At 34.1% G+C, this 11,056-nt stretch overlaps 1 protein-coding gene across 1 annotated transcript in view; it reads left to right on the forward strand.

The window, feature by feature from the left end:
- Positions 1 to 9,945, forward strand: part of LOC121335402 (sodium channel protein type 2 subunit alpha-like) — a 51,305-nt gene extending 41,360 nt beyond the window's left edge. The window contains 8 exon segments of the mRNA XM_041403475.1: positions 571 to 693; positions 5,415 to 5,696; positions 6,247 to 6,300; positions 7,347 to 7,484; positions 8,109 to 8,213; positions 8,380 to 8,650; positions 9,750 to 9,789; positions 9,792 to 9,945. Of these exon segments, the coding sequence (XP_041259409.1) occupies positions 571 to 693; positions 5,415 to 5,696; positions 6,247 to 6,300; positions 7,347 to 7,484; positions 8,109 to 8,213; positions 8,380 to 8,650; positions 9,750 to 9,789; positions 9,792 to 9,945 (1,167 nt within the window).
- Positions 9,946 to 11,056: the final 1,111 nt, after the last annotated feature.

The following is an 11,056-nucleotide window of genomic DNA, read 5'->3' on the forward strand; positions in this document are numbered from 1 at the left end:
GTAATGAAGTATGGATATGCCTAACACTGAAGCTTCTACCATTGTCTAACAAACACTTGGTTCTCAGTCTTGATTAGTCCGGTTAAATCTGAACAGCACTGGTAGCTATGGCTGTTGAATAAGATTTTCTGGACACTAGAAAGTTACATTTGACCAAAAGCAAGGTCTGGAAGTGGTTTTTGAGAGCATTTGTATTCTCATCAAGTTCTGAAGATATCATGGGAAGTCCTGACCTAAATTGTCCATTCCAATTCACCCAGTTTTTGGGTGTTTTGTTTTTGCATGTGACTTCATTTTTGTTTAAATCCCACCAAATGTTGACTGGTTTATGTGACTATAGAAGGCACTTTTATACCATTCTATCAACATGATTTCATCAACAGGTACCTAGAATATTATTTTATTCTACTTTGTCTGACGTAAATTTTTTCTGCATTATAGAGGGTTTCCTGGAGAAAGAGGTCCAGCCTTGAATCTTCTTGAGAAGTTCAGGGCGCACATCATTCCCACCATATGTATCAGAAGGATATACAGATGAATGAGCAATATTGCCTTTCTGTTTTTGTGTAGGTCTCTTTGGTTAGCTTAACAGCTAATGCCTTGGGCTACTCAGAACTTGGTGCGATTAAATCCCTTAGGACACTAAGAGCTTTGAGACCTCTAAGAGCCTTGTCGCGATTTGAAGGGATGAGGGTAAGACAACATGAAAGAATCTGAAATAATGCATGCATCCACGGAAACAATGCATGCAGAATAATCAACGACCAATCCATGCAGAAATGCTACACTACCATCCTATATATTTCACATTTATCACTAACATATAAGCAAAAGGCTTCATCTGCTTATATGAATTCATGTGTTATGGCACATATTGTTACAGTTAACAATGCTCCTTGGCCTTTCCCCATTTTCATATTTTCATGGAGGGCCCAAGGATTTATCAACTGCATGGATCTATGCAATATTACTGCATTTATCCTATACAAACACAACCTTCTATAGTCAGAACAGTTTAAAAAAGCTCCAACACTTCCTCTTAAAAGAGTGTGTACATACACCCATGTATGCAAGCACATGTGTATTTTGTACCAGTTTAGACTATCATACATAGCCTATATCATTTAACATATTATTCAGTATATATAAATTGGGAATGTCTTTTAGAACTAAAAGTTTTGTAATTAATTTGTGTGTTAATAAGTAAATTAGCACTATTAAAATATCTTCTCTCTTTCATATTAGAACCATAGCATTCTATTTAAGAAAACTTTTCTAGCATATGGATGGTTTTATGATTTCTGGTTGCTTACTGCTTTCTATATTGATTGTAAAATTTTGATTATAATCTATAGAGCACTGAGCAGCCTGAAAACATATTAGACTTTTGCTGGTATATTTGAGAAGTTACTGTCCCCAGCTGTTCATTATCACTGGATCAGTTACCACAGCCGAGACCCTCAGCTGCCCAGCAGGGCACGTTCACTCTATCTCAGTGCAAAGTCAGTTAAAGTGGTCAGTTTAAATCACTTCTTTAGTGCACTGATATGGACAAAGACCTGATGTATGCAGCCAAGACTCAAAAGCTCTAGAAATGTTTCTCTCAAGAGTAGCAGTGAACAACCAGACACGGTAGATATTTCTAGCTCCAGCCACAGGAAGATGTCTGGCTTACACCTTCAGGGTCCATCTGTCTCTCTTGGACATACTGCCATAGTGGGTATCAGCAGATGCACCTGAACTGGAACCCTCCTGCCATAATTAAAAGGGATCCTTGGGTGAGCTCCCTCCTGCGATCACTATTCTTTGCCACCCCAGGTGATAAGCTGATTAGCTTATTTGTAAGTCAACTACAAACTGGTGAGCTTCTGAAGAAAATGTCATGCTCTCTGTATGTGGAAAGTAAGAGAAGAGATTCAATGAAAAAGGAAATTTACTTTGATGAAATGTTATAAATTCAAACACGAAATAGCATTTCTTTGCCTCCAAAAAATTTCTGGACCTTTACTAAAACAAATTTGAAAATTGGGATGTTTATATCAGAGGTAAGGCCTGTCTAAAGCATCAGTATTATCTCACTAAAATCATATGAACTGTAGGGGTTTCTTTTATGCCAGCAATTAACAAAACAAAAAACCCACAATAAAAATATTTCAAATTTTATATAAAATTGCTTAAGTGGCAATTTATTGTTGCAAGGAAAAACCAAGTAACCTTGTAATGAAGGTTTATGTGTAATTGCCAATCCCATGACTTCCATGTTGGTGTAAACTTTACCTACGGATTTGATCCTGAACTGCCAACTGTATCTCTTTGTACAATACCCAGATGAGGAGAAGATTTATGAGTTTAGCAAAAAAATGCAATAAAAAGTAGTAGATGAAGTTAGATTACTTAAGACTAGAAATGTGACCTATAACTTAGTTAGGCAATTAACCATTGAAATATTCCAATGGATGTAGTGAATTTTGCCTTATTTAAAGTAATTAATTCCAAGTTTAGCATTTTTAAAGATACAGTAGCTCAAGTTGATGAAGAGATTAGTATGAGAACGTTTTAATGTCTGATACATGGAAATTCAAGATGTCTGTTCATAACAGAATCATTCCATTGGTGTTTATCATGTATGAACTGAAAATATGACAGTACAGTACAATGCATATATTTACATAGACACTTAAATGACTTCCATTGAGCATTACACTTCCCATATGCAAGCAGGAAATTCTATTCAATACATGTACAGTTTTTAAGACACTGTACTGTTTTCTAGGATCTAGACTTGTGCCCACTCAAACTAGTAATTAATAGAAAAAAATTGCCCCATGAAAAACATTATTTTTTTTTCCCTGAATCTTCCCACCACTGTTATTGCTAGGAAAGTTAATTTGCACTTGGTACTTCATTAAAATAGCCTGTGGGAATATAATTAATCTGCCCGTGCTCTGTCCCAAGCAGTATCACTCACTGCTATATGGTGCTACCTTTTTCTTTCAACTAGAAAACAAGGGCTTTGATGTCTTTCTTATGCTTCCCCTGCTTTCATTTGCTGTCAGGCCTAGCCCCCTTTTCTCACAGACTTACTACTAGTGGAAGCTGGAAAGTGTTGGGATCAGTGTTTCCAGTGATGTTCAACTGCATGTTTTGAGCGTCTTCAAATATTCGTATCACAAGCTGGTTCTCTGTAGCTTCAGGACTCAGACTAATACCAGAGAAAGTAGGTCAGCTGCAGAAATCCAGCAATTAAAGAAAGAACATGACTGGACCTGCAGCTGCAGCACAAAGAGGAACAGAATTCTTGGGTGTACTGAGACTGAAAGCTCGAGGACAAATATTTTCACTTCATTAACTATCCTTTTATATCTCAAGAATTGTTCCTGGTGGATGATATTATTGCATTTAAGAAATCTACTTCTATTTTTTGAGTAGAAGAATTGCGATAACTTTCAATTAAAAAAAAAACTAATATATTTGGAAAATATTCTCAAATTGGGAAAAAATGACCTTGCCATTTGTTATTCCAGTCAAATTGCTGTAAAAATAAGTGAGTACATGATTTTCCAATTTGAACTAATTCAGCATAGTTATATAGGCTGTTCATTTGCTTAGGTCAAACAACGTCTTATGGTCTCCTGCAATCATGTGGTTCACAGTGCTGAGTACAAGCTTGTCAACATAAGACATAAATCTCAGAAGAGATTTATCCACCAGTTAGGGAATCCTCTCAACCCAGATGCTGACTTATAAAATTCTATATTACTTTTGCTTATTAATTTATAAGAGTTATTGCTAAGAAGATTTTTAGTATGATTAAGAAACTATTCTGATTTCTTTTAAATTTCCCCACTAGAAATAACTACTTATTAAAACATTTGATTTACAATATGTGGGAAAAAGGTACAAACAAACAAAAAAAACCATGGAATATTTGGACTTCATGGACTATTTTGTGCTGTTATAGAGTGATTAAGTAGTTTACATTGAAAGCAACTTCATTTGATCCAGTTTCTAAATTTAAATATAACAACAATTTCACTGAAGTCCTATAGGCTCTCAAATGTTGTCCAAAGTATGTATCACTGAAAAGAGGTAGTGTTTTGACAGGAATAGGGCTCTGAAAGTACAACAGGAACCCCTCCTTTCCTTCACCCAATTCTCCTTTATAATGCACATGATGGTGGTTCATCACCTAGCTAATATTCGAAGGGTTTATTTTCTGTTCTGTAAGAGGGCAAGGAATGAAAGCCCATCTACCTGAATAATTTTATTATTAATTGATTCTATAGAATTTCACTACATATTTGTATTTCATACAGAAACAATACGTTTATTATGCTAGAGGATCTGCCCTAGTACTTACATCATATAAGCTAAATGAAATATAAAAAAGCCCATCAAAATAATAGCTACTGCTTTGCATTAAAAAAAAAAAAAAAGCAAACTTTAAGTTTTAAGGATCTGCTTCAGTTGTTTTGGCAAAGTTGCCACTTCAGTTGGTGGCAGTGCTCTATACTTACCAAATTTTATATTCTTAGAGTTATTTACAGAGAGATTTAAAATTAGAATTCAATAATTTAGCATCATCAATTCCATCATTAAATTAATAATTCTCATTCATAATGGACCTACTTTCTCCCAAATTTTATTTCCTCAGTGTTTTATTTTCATTCTAGCATGTTTTTAATCATGGCTCATCATCACACATGAACTCATTTTCACATTTTTCTTTCCTGAAGCCTTATTTTTCCCAAAATTCGGTTGGGAATTAAATCAAGTCTCTTTTTCAAGTTTTATCTGCCAGTTGCCTGAACACAGCTCTGGTGTGTTCAGGTACTCAGTAGCTTTCCTAGTTTGAACATTTCTACTTTTCTAATTCTAAATGTAAACATCCAAAGGAACATGCATACATCACTTGATTTTATTTTTAAAAAGACTCAAAGTTAATTTCAATTAGAAAATTGCTCAGTAATAGATTTGAACTTGCTTGAATTTATCCAGTAAACATTTTAATATCAGTCAATAGTATTGAAAATTTGGCTTGTTTGATTCAACAGTGATTATAATTGCTATGGTTTTGCAGATATACATTAAGTAAATATTCTAAAAAGCACTGATAAATACTTCTTTTTCCTTTATTTTTTTTTAAAGTTTTACCGGTTTTTATTTTGTTTTACCGGTTCTTATTTTACCCATTCTTTACTTGCTACTATTTGTATTTTTCCTTCAAATTAAGTTTGGCATTTTAACTTTTCTCGACACTGCTTTTCTGATTTGTTGCTCTCAACAATTGAAGTGTAACACGGATATTAGAATTATAATAGCATGTTACATGTGAGAGAGGCTGATGAAGCATTTGTAAAATCCTGGTGCCGGTGCTCTTACAGTGTCTCTCTTCGGTTTCATTTGTACTCCAGGTTGTGGTGAATGCCCTGTTGGGAGCAATTCCATCTATTATGAATGTGCTTCTTGTTTGCCTTATATTCTGGCTGATATTTAGTATCATGGGAGTAAATCTATTTGCTGGAAAGTTTTACTACTGTGTTAACACTACAACCGATGAGAGATTTGATATCAGCCAAATTAACAACTTTAGTCAATGTGAGGAGCTCATACAAAACAATGAAACTGCCCGGTGGAAGAATGTGAAGGTTAACTTTGACAACGTAGGCCTTGGTTACCTTTCTCTGCTCCAAGTGGTAAGTCACCAGTCCTTAATTTCTATTTATCTTTCTAGATCTCTATTGTTTACTTGTAACAGTAAAAAGTTTTTTACTTCTTTTTTTTTTTAATTTAGAAATTTTGTCTCTCAATTCTTGATTTGAGTCATGAAGTATGGGATAAATTCATGACTCTACAGAAGAAGTAACATAAAGCCTAGAGGATATACTGACTATGAGAAAAAAAATGTAATTCAAACGTAATACACCTTAACTGCATTGAATCTGTGTCAAATAAACCTCTAATAATCATGCACAGAAAAAATAACTTTTACACCAGGTATTATTCGTAATAGACAAAAGTTCTTAATGGATGCTGTATCCTCTATAGTCAGATATTAGAACTGGCTTGCAATTCTTGTACATTAATAAAACATACAATAGAAGGCAAGAGTCAGCTATTAAGATTTCACTCCACTGGTTTTCATGATGAGTACTAAATACACTTAGTTTTCAGCTCCTAAAAAATGCTTCTGACAAGCCATTTTCCAGGAGAATTGTGACCTAAACACCTGTGTTCTGTTTATAGGCTACATTTAAAGGATGGATGGATATCATGTACGCAGCTGTGGATTCTCGGAATGTAAGTATAGTCCCTTGACTCCATTTGTTTTGATTGTATGAGCTCCAAGATTTGAGAATGCAATTTTAACATCTTTCAGAAATTACAGCAAAAATGAAAGAACAAAGAGTTACTATAATTTTGTAGTTAAAGAAAATTGAAACCATGGGGAAAATACAAGAAATGAGAAAAGCAGAGGAGCAGTCCTAAAGGATTCCATTTTCTCTATAGTACATTTGAATCAAAATTCCTCAGTCCTACAACACACCAACACACTTACCTATTGCAATGAAATACCTTTCCCTCCTCTCATTATGCTTTGAGTCATTCTTTATATTTAGAAACAGACAGCAATTCAGGGAAAGTTGTTTTTTTTTTTTTGTAATACTGATCTTATTTATAGTTAAGATTTTCATTGTTCTCTGCAAGCTGCCTGACTGCTTTCTTTAGGGCAGAGTGCTTATTTTTAATTAAACCCATGCATTTTCTTACCCTTTAGCCTGACCCTTGTTCCCTTGGTGCAAGTTTTCCTCTAGTTCTAAGTAGACAATTGAATAAACTATACTGGTAAAGCTCCTTTTTTTTTTTTTTTGGTAAGCTGCACTCACAGCAGGAGGCCTGTTGTAGTATAGTGACAGTGCAGAGCTATACCAAGAAAATATGCTTAGTCTAAACATGGCTTGGATGCCTCTCTTCCACAATCCTGTGCAGTTTCCTAAGTGCCTGTAGCAGTGAAATCTCCACAAGCCCACAACACTGGCCTCCCACAAGATTTACAGAAAATTCTGCAGATGTAAAACTTGGTGTTGCTGGTTGTCTGTACACTCAGGCAGGTGGAACTTTGCTAGTTTAAATTGTGTTTTCAGTATTTATTCTACATTCTTACAGGTCAGTTTCATTTTTAAAAATTAACTTCAAGAATGTAACTTCTTGTAGATTGAAGATCACTGGAATATATGTCAGGATTTGACCACAGGAACCAAAGGTTACAGTGATGGAGCCCTAAATTCTATCTTTAACAGTGTTCACTGTCAAACTAATGTGTCGTTTCTGTGCCTTTTTTGCAGGTTTTGGATCAGCCCAAGTATGAAGATAACCTGTACATGTATCTTTACTTTGTCATCTTTATCATCTTTGGATCATTTTTTACCTTGAACCTTTTTATTGGTGTCATAATAGACAATTTCAACCAGCAGAAAAAGAAGATAAGTACTTCACTGTTATTCTGAAAAGAATATTAAAAAATTCTTATTTTTGGTCCACTGATGACAACTTTATTAATATTCTTATGATAAATTAGTTAAGAGCACTGCATAGTAAATACATTAAATTATTAAAGCTTCTACTTTGGCTTGATGAGGGTTTGATGGACAAGTGACAATCTATGACTCTCCATGGTTAGTGAAATACTCAATGTCATCTTTGAAGATATGGATTTGTGACTGAAGCCTTAATTGACTCATAAAAAGACTAACCACTGAAATAGCTAAATGTGGCTATAAAAACTCTCTGCTATTATACCTTCATGTCACAGAGTTCAGCAGTATAGATTTCTGCACTTTGATAATAAACATTGAATTATCTTTGTTCATACCCTCTTTAGTCTTTGTGTTTTGTCAACACTGCCTGAAAAGGTATCACTGTTCCAGCTGCTGAACTCAACACTTTCTGTAGCTTAATACTTAATATAAAAATCATAAAAGAGGATTTTTATATCTGTTCTAAATTTTCCTACAGATGAGAATGTGAACAAGAGTGATCATTAGTATTATTTATAAGTAATCAGTAAAGATACATGATTGTAACCAGTTTTTGTCTCTTGGGTTTACTTTGGAGGTCAAGACATTTTCATGACAGAAGAACAGAAGAAATACTACAATGCAATGAAAAAATTGGGTTCCAAGAAACCACAAAAGCCTATACCTCGACCAGCAGTAAGAATAAAAATATTTTCTGTTATTTTTGCATCTATTTAAAAATTTTATTTTTTCTATTATGCCTCAGGCTGAAATAAATCATAAGCAAAAAAATTACATTATATAAGAAAAACCTTATTAATCTGAAATACCTTTTTTTTTTCTTTTTCTTCTGCTATAACAGAACAAATTCCAAGGGATGGTCTTTGATTTTGTAACAAAACAAGCATTTGATATCAGTATCATGATACTCATCTGCCTTAACATGGTCACAATGATGGTAGAAACAGATGATCAGAGTGAAGAAATGGAAAACATTTTATATTGGATTAACCTGGTGTTTATCGTACTTTTCACTGGAGAATTTGTCCTGAAATTGATTTCACTTCGTCATTACTACTTTACTATAGGTTGGAATATTTTTGATTTTGTGGTTGTGATTCTCTCCATAGTAGGTAAGAGCAACTCATTTTTATGAAATGTCTAATTTGTGAACATGGAAATATTTTTGGCGTGTAAACTCTATTTATATTTGGGTTCAACTTTGTCACTAGAAAGTCTTATACATAAAATAACTGAAAAGTATAGTAAGAACTTGTTAGAAAGAGGTTTCATACCCTCCTACTTTTTTACTGGTTGAAATTAGATCCATATTCTGAAATCAGTAGAGATTCCTACACATACTGAAAGGCAATTTTGATATAAACTTACATGGACAGTTTCAGGTGAAAGAGTCCAATCATCAAAAATCCAAGAAAAAATTTGTGTGGGACTGTTATGAGGGTAGGATGTGTGCACCCCAGAGAGCAGGGCAAAACCCTTTGCTTACTTCAGTTTTGTTTGATCCTGAGAGGCTTTGTGCCTGAGCTAGAGTGAGCACTGCAGAAGCAGAGCTGAAGCAGATGTGGTAACAAATAATGACTGTACTAATTTTGCTTTATCTAGAGCAGCAAACCTGAAAGAAATGGAGTAAAAATGGTGGATTTTTAACTTTTAAGTACTCCTTAATATGCAAATCAATTTTGCTATTTTTGTGTCAAAAAAGTTACTGTTCTGCTTTGAGGCACATAATGCAACGCTCAAGTCTTTTATTCTTCTGGGAATTATAATAAACCTTTGTATCAATTTTTTATGTTTGGAATTTCTATGTCATTAGTGATAAACCTGTGTTCATGTTATTTTATATATGATTAAGAAGTCGCACTTCTCTTAAAATATGTATTTTTTTTTGAATAACCTAATTTGATTACATGGAATTTTAATACTAATGTGCATATGATCTTTCTTCAGATTAACAGAGATTATTTTTGTTACCATTAAACAAAAGGGTATTCCTCTAATCGCAGCATTTACCAATATACATACACTAGTTATCAGTTTGTCCTAAAAACATATACCAAACACAAAGATTTTGTAAAAAAACTAAATGGATAATTTATAAAAATCTGTTTATCCTACTCTTCTTAAAGTTCTACGGTCCTTGTAGAATATATCTTTAGCAGTGGTTTTAAAATGTAATAATACTCTTTACTGATTTAACTTATTTTTTCCTAGGTATGTTTTTGGCTGAGATGATTGAGAAGTACTTTGTATCTCCCAGAACTCCACTCCAGAAAAAACAGATATGACCCCATCCACAACCTCCCCACCCTCTTATGACAGTGTAACAAAGCCAGACAAGGATAAATATGAAAAAGACAAGTCAGAAAAAGAAGATAAAGGTAAAGACAGCAGGGAAAGTAAAAAGTAACATAGAACGCTGTTTGTAATAAACTGTTTACAGCCTGAAAAAGTATGTATTTGTGTCAACAGGACTCCTGTAGGAGGTACATGCCAAACTGTCAGTTTTTACATATATAGATATATATATATAATTATATATATATAAGGTCAGTGCCTATAGCAAGACAGTGACCCCTTGTCATCAAACTGCAACTCTGTAAAACAGGGTAACATCTTGACAGGAGGTTGTTGTTTTTAGTACCAGCTGACACTGCTGAAGAGATGATAAAATGGCCAACCAGACTGTAGGGACCAGTTAAAAAAAAAGGTGCAAACCTATGAATCTCTGTGTTTAACATGAAACACACAGTACAAAAATTGTATCCACTGTTAGCATTTCAACAGTCACATTTGCCATATTTTTACAAAAATAAGTGTTGGTGAACTTATCATTTTTTAATTCACAGGTTGTTTACTATTATATGTGACTATTTTTGTAAATGGGTTTTATGTTGGGGAAGGGGGTATGAGGACCAGGTGTTCTGCTCTCGGATTCTCTATAATGTACAAACAGAAGTGATTTGCATGAAGGCATGCTGCACTTGTAGTTCATGCATGGGAAAACATGACGTCGCACAAAGCAGCAGTCTGACTACTTCCATGTTTCAGGGTGGCTCTGTATGTTGAGGTGCTTAATAACAGTATCCATCTAGTATCTCATCCAGACAAATCTTAATGTGCCTGTAAAGTCCCATAGAGTCTACAATAATAGAACAGATGTTTTATTTTTTCATGAGTCATTTAACAGTAGTTGAACAATCTCTGTATAAAAATTTTACTGAGGGACATAGAGTCTACTTCTAAGTATTCTTCTGCAGAAAACAGTTTACCTGACCTTGGGAAATTGAATTTACCAAAAACCTGCAAAACACAAGGATTATGAAGTTGTTTTGCTTCACCCTGCAGTATCATTTAGCCATCTTCTGCTCTCAGCAAGGTTGACATTGTATGTGTTGATTAAAAAAGTACCCTCTATGTAAATAGTTATTTTATCCCGTGGTGCATGTTTGAGCAAACAAATAATGACATGTGCACAATATTTATTGCATCAAATATGTACCACAGTAAGTGTAATTTGC

This window comes from Onychostruthus taczanowskii, unplaced genomic scaffold, assembly GCF_017590055.1.
Source record: "Onychostruthus taczanowskii isolate IOZ18803 unplaced genomic scaffold, ASM1759005v1 scaffold20, whole genome shotgun sequence".
Lineage (NCBI taxonomy): Eukaryota > Metazoa > Chordata > Aves > Passeriformes > Passeridae > Onychostruthus > Onychostruthus taczanowskii.